The sequence below is a fragment of the Colossoma macropomum genome, unplaced genomic scaffold, assembly GCF_904425465.1.
Source record: "Colossoma macropomum unplaced genomic scaffold, Colossoma_macropomum, whole genome shotgun sequence".
Classification (NCBI taxonomy): domain Eukaryota; kingdom Metazoa; phylum Chordata; class Actinopteri; order Characiformes; family Serrasalmidae; genus Colossoma; species Colossoma macropomum.
Genome location: NW_023494788.1, coordinates 2238815 through 2252494, shown reverse-complemented (window position 1 = coordinate 2252494; position 13680 = coordinate 2238815). Strand labels below are relative to the sequence as shown.

The following is a 13680-nucleotide window of genomic DNA, read 5'->3' as shown; positions in this document are numbered from 1 at the left end:
TATGAATTCACTGCCTGATGTCTGAGACAATAGTTTTTGGTAAGAATATCAATTTTTCTTTAATTGATTTATGGTGGAGGGATACGTGCAGGAGGTTGTGAGACAAAGAAAACGTATTATTTCAGATTTTCCACTATTTTCCATCATCAACATTCCATATAAACTCAGAAGACTCGTGTAGGTTCACTGGTGGTTCTGGATAGTAAATAAAATGTCTATATTTGTGTTGTAGTCATGGCGACCCCTGGTTCCTATCACCACCACTGTAAAGACATCTAAACCATTTCACACCAAACCACTCTGAAATTTTGAAAAATTGATGGGATTTCCTTTTAAGCTTACACACTTCACTCAATCAGGCCTTCAGTGTGTAGTGTCTGAGAGACTGTTTTTCTGTTGATGAGGGTAAAATGGTGACGACTTTTTTCAGATTTTTCTTTGAGGACTATTTTGCCTCGCAACATCCTGCATGTGTCCCTCCACCATGAACCATTAAAAATACATATAAGGACAAAAAAATCCAAAACCTATCATAAAACAACATCTCAGTAGTAACTTTCTGTGAGGGAGCTTTTAGAGGTGGACGTCTGGTTCCTATCACCACCACTGTGAACAGTTCTGACTCGGTAAGTTTCTCTAGAACGGAGTGTTTCACACCAAACCACTCTGAACCGCTCTGTTTACATCTTATCCACTTAATTATGGAGGGATGTTTCAGAAAAGGGTGAAATTCTCCTTTAAAAGCATTTCTATTGAGATCATCCCCAGTAATGCACATGTAACGCATTTATGAAGAACTATCGGTTTTCTCATCTCGGTAAGCCGAATGCTAAAACGCTAAAAGCTGGCGCGTGAAGTTTCCTCTCGAACTCCTCTCGGAGCCAAAAAGCTTCAGCGTGCCACGTTTTCCCATGGAGTCAAAGTGTTTTATTAGAGGAGCGTATCAACCAGGCTTTTGGTGTAAACAAGATGGTACACATAAACAGACCACATCTGTAGCGCAATAATTGCTCCCTGGAAATATGCGATGCACATGCAGTGTCTGTTCAGAGGAGAAACGCTCGGCGTCTGCGCCGCTAATTGGCGGGGATGACAGTAAAGTGATTTTATTTAAAGCCTGGAAACAAAGCCCTCCTTGATGAGGCCGTTGTACCTCTGCGGACACCTTCACAGCAGCCTCGTCGGGGAGGGCTTTGTTTTCGGGGAGGGTTTAGAGAAACATGGCTTTTATTAGCAGCGCTGCGCTCGGCCTCGGCTTAAAGTCTGGCGCGAACTCTAGCAACGTTAGCAATGTTAGCACTGCGGACAGGAATGTGTCCACAGAGCGCCGTTTTGCAACTCCTGGGTTGACCTTGTGGCTTTGAGACACTTTATTTCTCAAACAGCCATTACTCACTCCATTTCTCATGCAGCTTTTGGCCCTTTGGTTTCACAAGCGCTAGCATTCTTTCACTGCGCCAAAATAAATTGAGCAATGTTTTAGCATAGCTACAGCGTCTCAGGGGTCATGCTGGCAGTGCAGCGTTGACTGTAAGACATGATTAAAGCAATAGTTTGACTCCAAATGTAGTTTATCAGCCAAGGAAGGGAGCTGGAGAACCAAAGACTTGAGTGTAACATGGAAGCAGCACATTTTTACAGGGGGCCCTGAGGGGCCATGGTTAAAATAAATAAACAAACTAATAAATAAATAAATAAAGGTAACAGGGTCATTCCACTGAAATCTCCACTTGTCTATCTCTCCATAGGAGTCACTGGTGTTGCATATAATAAAGGCAACACCAGAGACATTTTTAACACATCCTTGGTTTGTCCTGGCCCGGTATACAGCTGGGCCCTTGGCCCAAATCTGGCCCGCACGCTGTAAAGTGTGTAGAACTAAAGGAAATCTGGCGACAGACTGGCCCAACTACACTGTTGGTCCCCAACATTCACACCAGAATTGTCCCACAAACCTAGACACAAGGCAAAACGGTATGAAGCTATCTAGGATCTGGCCCTGTTCTGGCCCGCATGCCTAACATCTACCTGGCAGTCAACCAACACTCAAATAGGAAAGCCAGAATTGGCCCAAACTGTCTGCTATCTGGGAAATCATCGTCTCAAACCGTGTGGAGTCGTTCGGTCAACTCTAATGGACTTCATTATGACACACTGTTAGCTACAAACATGAACTAAAGTACATTAGCTGAAAGCTAAAAACATTAGCCAGCTTGTCTTCATTTTATCTGTACTTTAGTCCGTGTTTATGGATAATAGTGTGTCATACAGTGTCAGAAACCACCTAATCAGGTCTATTAGAGATTCCTGAACATCTCCACGTGGTTTAAGAAAAGCGTGATGATTTTGCAGATGCTAATTAGCGGACACACCCCTTCATTACTAGTTAGCTTCATTAGCCTTGTAGCTCCAGCGCTAAAACTAAAGAAGTTCATGTGTTTTATCTGAGGTAAGGAGGGAAAATGGGTGAACTTGACTCTGTAAGAGTGCAGAGTGTTCGAGAAAACAATAATATTCCTATTTTCTGGTTGTGCGAGGAAGAGTCTAGCAGGAAATCATGGCCTTTTGGGTTATGTGACTGTAATATTGAAGTTATGAATTCTGGGTTGCAGTAGGTGGTGAGGGGGTTTTAGCGCTAAACTCGCTGACATGATGCCTGCATAAAGCCTTTTGTTTGAGAGAACCTGTCCCAGATGGCATTTATTATGCGAGAAAGTATTTCTTATATTGGAGGCTTGGACGCGTTTTCGCTGGCGAGGTCCAACACGGCGCAGCATAAAACAAAGGCCAGTGGAAAGAGTGAGTGAGTGAGTGAGTGAGTGAGAGTTTTTATTTGTGGACAGGGCCTGGCGGATCAAAGCGAGCGCCGCGGGCCTTTCTGCACAGGTGACCGTAAAGGCAGGTTTCATTACGGCATTTTTCTCTGGGCTCGGAATTACTGGCCGCTCCGCTCACACGCACCGCGGAGGACATATGCTTCTGCTTTCAGTGTGGAGCTCAGGCCAGTTGGACAGAATCAGTCTCGGAACCAGTCTCTCTCTCTCTCTCTCTCTCTGTCTCTCTCTCGCTCTCTCTCTCTTTTTTCTCCCTCTCTCTCTCTCTCTCTCTCTCTCTCTCTCGCTCTCTCTCTTTGTCTCTCTTGCTCTCACTCTCTGGCTCTGTCTCTGTCTCTCTCTCTCGCTCTCTCTCTCTCTCTCTGGCTCTGTCTCTGTCTCTCTCTCTCTCTCGCTCTCTCTCTCTCTCGCGCTCTCTCTCTCTCTCTCTCTCTCTCTCTCTCTCTGGCTCTGTCTCTGTCTCTGTCTCTGTCTCTGTCTCTCTCTCTCTCTCTCTGTTTCTCTCTCGTTTTTTCTCTCTCTCTGTCTGTCTCTGTCTCTCTCTCTGTTTCTCTCTTTCTCTCTGTTTCTCTGTGTGTCTGTCTCTCTATCCCTCTTTCTGTTTTTCTCTCTTTTTCTATTTTATCTCTTCCTTTCTTTTTCCCTCTCTGTCTCTCTCTCTTGCTCTCTGTCTTTTTCTCATTTTCTGTCTCTCTTTTGCTCTCTCACTTTCCCTTTTCGTTTTTTTCTCTCATTTCTCTCTCCATTTCTCAATCTCTCTCTGATTTCTCACTCTCTCTCTCTCCTTTTTCTCTCTCTCTTTTCCTTTCCCTATTTTTCTCTCTCTGATTTCTCTCTTTCTCTCTCTTTTTCATTTCTCTCTATTCCCCCTGCTTGTTCTCTCTCTTCTCTTTTCCTTATCTCCTTCTCTCTTTCTCTCACCCTCTTATTTCTCTCTTCCTCTCCTCTTTATCTCATTTCTCTCAATTTTTTGTTTTTTATTCTTTTTCCTTTTCTCTTTCTCTTTGATCTTTTCCATCTATCTCTCTCTTCAGTCTCACCCTCTATCATTTCTTTCTTTCTTCCTCTCGCTCTTTTTTCTTTCTCCCTCTCTCCCCATTTCTCTCTCCTTTCCTTCTCTCTCATTTTCTCTCTTCTCTCTCACGCTCTCTCTCATTTCTCTCTCTGTCTCGTGTTTCTCTCTTTCTCGCTCTCCTTTCTTTCTCTTCTCCCTCTCTCGCTCTTTCTCTTTCCCTATTTCTCTCTTACTCTCCTCCTAGTTTTTCCCCCTCATTTTCTCTCTCCCCATTTGTTTCTCTTTCTCTTGCTTCTGTTCGCTTTGTCTTTGCCTCCCCCACCCCCACCCGGCTTCCCCACCCAGCTCCCCCACCCGGCACCCCCACCCGGCTGTAGGCTGGACGTGTTCAGCACCTCTAGAGTCGTGAAAATGTGGTGAGCTGAATTCTCACGATTGTGTGTTCTGTTTTAATGGCAGTGTTTCATTACTCCAGCATTTAAAGGCATCTAGTGACCATCATTAAACCCCAGTGTTCACAATGAATCCCTTCAAATTCAACAAATTAGTGACTAACGTTGCTTGGCAACCTGAATTTCTGGACACAGATTTAAGGCCAGTCTTGGACTGAAGTGGACTCTGAGTGAAGAATTCTCGCTGAATGTGTTTCAGTCCAAAACGAGGCTTAAAGGACTATTTAAACCTGATCTACATCTGCAGAGTCCTGTAGACGTCCAGCAGCTTTCACACCTCGCTATAAAACACACAGGCCAACACACCATAATCAGCTGACCCATCCAGGCTCCGCCCACAAACGCATTGTTTTAAAGCTACTGTTTAATGTTTCTACATTTAGAGTCAGTTACTCATTCAGCCTAATGAGAAACTGTAGAACAGACTCAGTTTATATCACAATACCTACATTTAGAGTCAGTTATTCATTCAGCCTAATGAGAAACTGTAGAACAGACTCAGTTTATATCACAATACCTACATTTAGAGTCGGTTATTCATTCAGCCTAATGAGAAACTGTAGAACAGACTCAGTTTATATCACAATACCTACATTTAGAGTCGGTTATTCATTCAGCCTAATGAGAAACTGTAGAACAGACTCAGTTTATATCACAATACCTACATTTAGAGTCGGTTATTCATTCAGCCTAATGAGAAACTGTAGAACAGACTCAGTTTATATCACAATACCTACATTTAGAGTCGGTTATTTGTTGCAAACAGTATGTATTTTGTATGTGTGTAAAGGGTCACACTGTTTTTTTGTTGTGTAATTAGCATCGTCACTAACGTTGCTATGAAGTCTTGCTATGTGTGAAAGATACACTCTCACAAAAGATGGTTCTTCAAAAGTTCTTTAGTAAAGGGAATGGTTCTGTTTTGACCCATTTCATGCTTAAATAGTCCAGGGTTCTTACTAAAGAGCTATGGAACTATAAACACTCAAAGAAGCATTTGCATGCTTAAATGGTTCTTTGCATGGTGAAATGTTCTCCAGAGGGATGGAGAATGTGCTGTATATAGTTCTATATAGAACCTTTTTGAAAATGGTTCTATATGGCAACAAAGACGGACATCGTAACAGTAGCAGAACCCTTTTTGGTGCTTTAAAAAAGACAGTTCCTCAAGGGTTCTTACTAAAGGGCTATGGAACTATTAGCACTCAAAGAAGCATTTGCATGCTTAAATGGTTCTTTGCATGGTGAAATGATTTCTCAGATTTATTGAGAATGTGTCGTATATAGTTCTATATAGAACCTTTTTGTAAATGATTCTATATGGCACCAAAGATTGACATTGTAACAGTAGCAGAACCCTTTTTGGAGCTATATGGAACCGTATACAACACTTTCTCTGTCAATCTGAAGAACCATTTCCATGCAAATGTTCTTATAAAGAACTCGTGGATCTAAATAGAACCATACCCTTTACTAAAGAACCCTGAAGAACTCTTTTACTGTAAAAAAGTGATGAGAGTTTGGTTTTCCTTGACATGGGCTCTTTAAAACGAATGCAAAATGGGGCCACAAAGTAACGCTGGGACTCAAACGGCTGCAGGTTCTTTGGAAAGGTTCTCAGAGAAAAGATCTCCAGAAGCGATTTCTCTAAACCAAACCAGTGGCTTGTAACCTGTGACTGAAGTGCCTCTGTTGTACTTTAACCCCTGTAAACGGCTCAGAGCAGACAGACAGTTCAGACCCGAGACCATCCGAGTGTTTCCCAACCCGCTCCTGCCAGACTCTGGACTCAGACGTGAAATCGCTCTGCTGCTGGTTCTAATCAGGGTTCTGTGGCTGGTGTTACTCAACAGAAGCACGTCGGTCAGTGAAACCGAGTCAGTTGTGTTCTTTCAGTGAAGCTCAGTGAGCTGACAGATTTACTTCGTGAGTGTTTGTTTGGTCAGTGTAATCTTACTGAGTAAAACTCTCCGCCGCTCCCATTGGCTCCTGCGTCGTCTATTTGCATATTCTTTTACTGGTTTTATTCTCCCTCTTTGTGTGTCTCTCCCTCTGATCTGCCTCTCCTTTGGTGCGCGTATGTTTTATACTCCACTGTTAACTGTCGAGACACTTTGTTGGCTGTAAATGCAAATTACCTCGTAACTCAGTGCTGAGAGTGACTCTACAGCAGAGCAGCGGCAGCTTCACGAAGTCTAGATATGAAACCTGAGAACCGTATGTTCTTTTCTACTGAACTACACTGAGTACGTTACTCATTAGAACCTGTTTCTTAATTAAAGGGGATAAAACAAACCCACACTCTTAAAAAGGATGGTTCTTTAGTAAAGACAGTGGTTCTATATAGAACTAAGAGCACTCAAAGAAACATTTGCATGCTTACCGGTTCTCTACATGGTGAAATCGTTCTTCAGATTGATGGAGAATGTGTTGTATATGCTTCTATATAGAACCTTTTTGAAAAGGGTTCTATATAGTACCAAAAAGGGTTCTGCTATTTTTACGATGTCAAGCTTGTCAGAATAGAAGAACCCTTTTTGGTGCTCTATAGAACCATATACAACACATTCTCCATCAATCTGAAGAACATTTCACCATGCAAAGAACCTTTCAGAATGCAAATGGTTCTGTGAGTGTTCTTAGTTCTACATAGAACCAAAAAGGGTTCTGCTATTGTTACGATGTCAAGCTTGTCAGGATAAAAGAACCCTTTTTGGTACTATATAGAACCCTTTTCAAAGTGTTCTATATAGAACCATATACAACACATTCTCCATCAATCTGAAGAACATTTCACCATGCAGAGAACCTTTCAGAATGCAAATGGTTCTGTGAGTGTTCTTAGTTCTACATAGAACCAAAAAGGGTTCTGCTATTGTTACGATGTCAAGCTTGTCACTACAGCGGAACCCTTTTTGGTGCTATATAGAACCATATATAACATATTCATCATGAATCTGAAGAACATTTCACCATGCAAAGAACCATTTAAGCGTGCAAATGGTTCTTTGAGTGTTCTTAGTTCTACATAGAACCATTGTCTTTACTAAAGAACCCTTGAAGAACCATCTTTTTTGAGTGCATATAGAAAACATACTGCAAATATAGTTTTACAATGTATGAAAATGGAAAAGGGCCAAAAAAATAAATAAATTGTTAAATATATTTTAAAAGCATTTATTTGTATTTGTAATTATATTTTTCAGTTGTATGTAGTTTTAATAAAAGTTACAGATGAAACTGAACGATACTTAAAATGACGGTGCTTCACGGGTTCTTTAATAAAGAGAATGGTTCCATATAGGATCATGAAGACTCAAAGAACACTTCGCAAAGGGTCCTTTGCATCATGAATTGGTTCTTCAGATTGATGGAGAATATGTTGTGGGTGGTTCTATATAGAAACCTTTTAAAAAGGGTTCTATGTAGCACCAAAAGGGTTCTTCTATTTTTACAAGCTTTGCATCATAACAATAGCAGAACCCTTTCAAAAAGGCTCCATATAGAATCATTTACAATACATTCTCCATCAGTCTGAAGAACGAATCATGCCAAGAGGGTTCGTGGTTCTATATAGAACCAATCTCTTCGCAAAAACACCACTGAAGAACCACCTTTTTTAAATGTGTACAACACTCGCTTTTGTCGTTTTAAAGGTTCATTTGATCGTATTTAGAATGAAGACACTGGAATACAAACTCATTTCAGACAGTGAAGAGCATCAGACAGGGTTTTGGTTATTTTCATACCTTTTCAATTTATTTTCTGTGGCACATTTCTGTGTGTAATATTTCCCCATACATATTAAAATAAATGTAATTCAAAATATATTTGGCTAATATATTCTGAAATACATTTTAGTGTTTGAAATGTATTTCAACATTGACTGCAGTGTGTTTGAAATATACTTCAAATATATAAAAATACATGTCCATATATTTTTATCCTATATGGGAATGAGAAATATGAACAAACGTAACTGAAGATCAGAGTCTGTCTGGCAGATAATCTGGTATCCAACTGGATACAGGATCTTTTTTCAACATCACGGGTTACACAGTATTACACAGTACTGAACATATTCAGTATTCATTATTATGACCACCTCCTTGTTTTTAAACACCGCAGTGTCACTGCTGGACTGAGAAACGTCCTGTGGGCAGCATCCTGTGACCACTGATGAAGGACTAGAGGATGACCAATCAGATGAGCTATCGTCTCTGACTTTACATCTACAAGGTGGACTGACAAGGTAGGAGTGTCTAATAGAGTGGACGGTGAGTGGACACAGTGTTTAAAAACTCCAGCAGCACTGCTGTGTCTGATCCACTCAGACCAGCGCAACACACACTAACACACCACCACCACCACGTCAGTGTTACTGCAGTGCTGAGAATGATCCACCACCCAAATAGTACCTGCTCTGTGAGGGTCCATGGGGGTCCTGACCACTGAAGAACAGGGTAAAAGGGGGCTAACAAAGTATCAGAGAAACAGATGGACTACAGTCTGTAACTGTAGAACTACAAAGTGCACCTATATAGTAAGTGGAGCTGATAAAATGGACAGTGAGTCTAGAAACAAGGAGGTGGTCAGAATGTTATGCCTGATCGGTGTGTGTGTTTCCACTGAATCAATTTCTATCCATTGTTTTTTATGGGGGATCCTGCCGCATCCATTGTCTGTTTTTTTTTACTGGATACTAATTGTACAATAATTCCCAAAACAAAGATTCACCCACGAAAGTGCAAACATGACTCCAAATAGCGGAAAGCTCTGCAGAGGTTGGTGCGGACAGCCCAGCACATCACCGGGGTCCAGCTCCCAAACCTCCTGGATTTATTCACCGGCTGCTGCCTGAGGAAGACCTGGGGGATTCTAAAGGACTCCACCCACCCAAACCACTGTCTGTTCTCACAGCTGCCGAGCGGGAGGAGGTACAGAAGCATAAAGTCCAGAACCAGCCGGTTCCGAGACAGTTTCTCCCCCCGGGCCATCAGGCTGCTGAACAGCCAATAGTGCTGGTGTATCGGTCTGTAGGCCTGTACATTGGAATGCAATACTAGTGTATATTGTGTAGATGTGTGTGTATTTAGAGTCAGTGTATATATATATATATATATATATTTCTTTTTTCTTCTTATATATTGCTGTTGTTGGAAGAAAACCTCGTAATTTTACAGGAGAAGGAAAAAACCTACTTTACTTTTAATGTAAGTCAATGGAACCAGAATGTTTTCCAAGTCATTTTGGGTCGTTTCTTTTGGTCCATTCATCATGAAATTTATATACAATGTAAAGAACAACAGGCATTTTCAAACTGTGTCAAAAACTGAAAAACGACAAAAATGATTTGAAAATGAAAAATGTAAATGAAAAAAAAAAAAAATTTGTATCTAAATTTTTCAAGGGCCACGCACCTATAATTTTGAGCGTACATGTTTAGAGTTTAAATCAGTTTAAAGAACGCCTGAAAAACTGAGCTGGTTCTAAATTCACTGTTTTTGTGATGTCACCAAAAAAAAACACATTTGCATCTTATCTGTCTATTCAACCTACAGCAGTTTAGCCCCGCCCTCTCGCACAGAGTGTTTCAGCCTCACTTGCGTTTTTAAATGACATACACAATATATATGGGGCACCCAGTCAGAACAGAGCTCATTTACATATTTACATAAAGGCTCAGCAGCTCAAACAGCCTGTTTAATTCTAAGGGAGGAAGAGATGTTTGACAAAAGGTCGTGCAAAAATTAATTATGACTGTTTTTGGTTCATAAAGTCACACGAACATCATAAGAATCGTAAGTATGAGAAAAAATAAAACAGAAAAATGTGCTTTATGGGCCCTTTAATCATAAATATAACAGATGATGACGATTTTTTTTCTCTTTTTATTTTAATGTCTTTTATTTGTCAAATCCTACTGTTATGTTTTTGTTCTAACCTTGTTTGCTGCAATAAAAATAAACATATTTCACATAAACAGTTTAAACGTTCCTGTCTTGTTTTTGCTCTCACAGATTTTTGCATGTCAGCGTATTATTATTATTATTATTATTATTATTATTGTTAATAACTCATTTATTTTACTTATGTTTTAGTTTAACACGTAAAGTTCGACGAGAAAACGCGAGTTAACAGCGGCTGTTTTTATTTCCCACCCGTATTCAGGCAGCCCCCGCCTCCCCCGCGCTCTGATTGGCCAGCGTGGAGCGGCGTGGCCGCGCCGCGACTGGCTCAGAGTTGGCGATCGCGAACGCCGAGAGCCAATCAGAGCGCGCGAGGGCGGGGCTTTTCGCGAATACGGGCGTGAAAGAAAGCAATGGGTCCGATCCCAGGCGCTGACGTCAGAGGCCGTTTCCGCTGTCATTCCCTGTAGGAGCCACACAGAGTGAGAGAGAGCGAGAGACATAGGGAGAGACTGGACCGCGGCGTAGTCTTCGCTCTCGGACGGAATAAAAGTGCTTTCGGAGCCCGAAGACGGACTAAAAAGTTGCTTTTTACCCTTTTAAACTCGCTCACGGCCGGAGCCATGGAGTCGGGGCTGCGCAGCTGAAGCGAGTCCGGCCCTGAGATGGAGCTTTTATTCGTGCAGCTGCTGCTGAGCTGCGGTGTGCCTCTGCTGCGCGGTGAGTGGAGTGGTGGACGACTTTTGTTCGCTCTTTTTTCTACGCTCAGTTTCGCTCGCAAAGGCTTTTAGGAGCGCGTAAATGTTGCGCGAGTCCCTTTAATCAGCGTTCGGAGCCCGAAACACGTCCCTAAAGCTGTTTTCGGGGCGGTACGCGTGTTTTAACTCGGGATCGATTTACTTTTTTCACGTTTCGGGAGGTGAATTTTCACCTTCAGACGAGCCCTGGCGCAAAAAAGTAACCATAAACACGCACAACCTTCAGAACACGTCACAGGTCGGGCTGGGAATACCTGAAAACTGGGGGGAAAAGTGTGGAAAAGAGCTGAGGGGTGGTTAAAGGGGCACTTTTGTTCGGTTTTTTTGCTCTCAAAAGTGGCTGTGAAAGTCACAAGTGATCCTAAAATGTATAAACTGTGCTTTGGAAAGGCTAGAAAAACCTGAATTTTTTGAAAAATGTGTGAAAATAGGCGCATTTCCCATGTTCCCTGCTGCTGTTTAGACTGGTTAAACTGTTTAAGCTGGGCTTGGTTGCTGTTTGGGAGGTGGATTGAAGCTCCACAGCTCCGCAAGTGTGCTTGAGGGCCCAGCAGAGTGGCCCGAGTTTGAGCTTTGGTCACTCGGAGCCCCTTTTTGCCTCTTATTTTCAAGTAAGTAAAGAAGGTGTTTGGTTACTTTAGTGATAATGAGGCTGGAGGGTCCACCGCCAGGCCGCGGTGTCGAATAGCAGGAGAGAGTAAAGCTCAGAGCGGCTCACAGGTCGCAGAGAAACGGAGGAAAAAGGAGTATTTTGTCTATAAGCTTATAAACCCTTCGCTGAACTGGGTTTGTGCCTAAAATAGCCTAAATATAGGTCGTTTTTGCATTTAAAAGAGCAAAATCTGGACGTTTCAGTATGTTTGACACCACACACTGAAGGCCTGATTGAGTGAAGCGTGTAAGCTTAAAGGGAAATTCCATCCAGTTTTCAAAATTTCTGCACAATTCAGTGTTTGAGGTGTGATTTGGTGGGAAATGTTTGATGTGTAGAGACTCAGATGTCTTTACAGTGGTGGTGATAGGAACCAGGGGTCACCATGACTACAACACAGATATAGACATTTTATTTACTATCCAGAACCACCAGTGAACCTACACGAGTCTTCTGATATTTTTCTGTGTCGATGATGATAAAATAGTTGCAAATCTGGTTGAAAAGTCTCACAACGTCCTGCATGCGTCCCTCCACCATGAAATTAGATGCTTTAGGCCAAATTCTCATTGTCTCAGTCATCAGGCAGTGAATTCATAATCATTTCATGTAGGAACTTTCTGTGAGGGAGCTTTTAGAGGTGGACGTCTGGTTCCTATCACCACCACTGTGAACAATTCTGACTCGGTAAGTTTATCTAGAACAGAGCGTTTCACACCAAACCACTCTGTTTACATCTTAACCACTTAATTATGTAGAATTCTTGAAAAATTGGTGGAATCCCCCTATAAGCAGAGCTGATTCATTTCAGAGGAGGAAGAGTGAAGAGAGTGAAATACCAGGACTGGCTGGGTTATGAGATCCAGTGGTGGGTCACGTCACTGAAAAATGTGCCGAAAACTTAAAGGCTGTTGATTTTTGCACCTTTTTCTTTTATCACACGTTTTGCCTTCAGTTTAAATAAGTTCAGTTCTATTATAAACCACATTGAGGTCATTTTAGTGGTTGATATCAGTCGGACCAATAAGTAGAGCTGGGCAGTGTTACAGTATTTATCATTATCATGATAAATTACATCATAATATGTCACAGTATGCTTTTCTGAACATGTCCTGTTTATCGTCAGTGCTTGTAGACACTGACCAACTGCATGTTTCATTATAATGAGAGCAAAATGAATAATAATAATCCCATTTAACTGGATTTAGTGCAGCAGTGTGTGAAATGCTGAATACAAATCATTGTATTCATAGTTGTTGATGGTGTTTTTTAAAATGTGACACCGCTTCATCTATTCCAACTTATCAGATGTCAGAAAAAATATTTATTGTGCCTTGCTGTGTAGTAGGGCTGGGCAGTATGACAATATATATCATTATCGTGATAAATTGTCACAATACAATATGCTTTTCTGTATCCTGTGTATCGTCAGTGCTTGTAGACACTGACCAACTGCATGTTTCATTATAAAGAGAGTAAAATTAGTCAGTTTAACTGGATTTACTGACAAATACTGAATAAAAATCATTGTGTTCAGTTTTTGATAGTATTTTTTAAAATCTAGCACTGCTGGCTCTTTTTTCTCTGTTCCAGCTGATCAGATGTCGGAAAAAATAAATATTGTGACACATCATGTATCGTGAAAACGTCTTAGAGTATGGTGATATTATATTTCTGCCTATAAGTGTGATCAGGTAAATCGGATTATCATTAGAGGATCTGATTTCACCCTGAAGTTGAGTTTGAATGTAAATAAAGCTGCGTTACGTTATTTATCTAAGTTTATCATGAGTTCTATATAGACGCATACATGCGTTAATGGTTCTCTGCATGGTGAAATGGTTCTTCAGATTGATGGAGAATGTGTTATATATGGTTCTGTGTAGAACCTTATTGAAAAGGGTTCTGTTTAGCATCAAAATGGCTTCTGCCATTGTGACAAGCTTGACATCATAACAATAGCAGAACTCTTTTTGGTGCTGTAGAGAACCATATACAACACGTTCTTTGTCAATATGAGAAGGCATTTCATCATACAAAGAACCATTTAAGCGTGCAAA

General features: G+C 41.2%; 1 protein-coding gene across 1 annotated transcript in view; it reads left to right on the top strand.

The window, feature by feature from the left end:
* Positions 1-10668: 10668 nt before the first annotated feature.
* Positions 10669-13680, top strand: part of lrp5 (low density lipoprotein receptor-related protein 5) — a 93683-nt gene continuing 90671 nt past the window's right edge. The window contains exon 1 of the mRNA XM_036568030.1: positions 10669-10930. Within this exon, the coding sequence (XP_036423923.1) occupies positions 10876-10930 (55 nt within the window). The 5' untranslated portion in view covers positions 10669-10875. The remainder of the gene's footprint in view (positions 10931-13680) is intronic.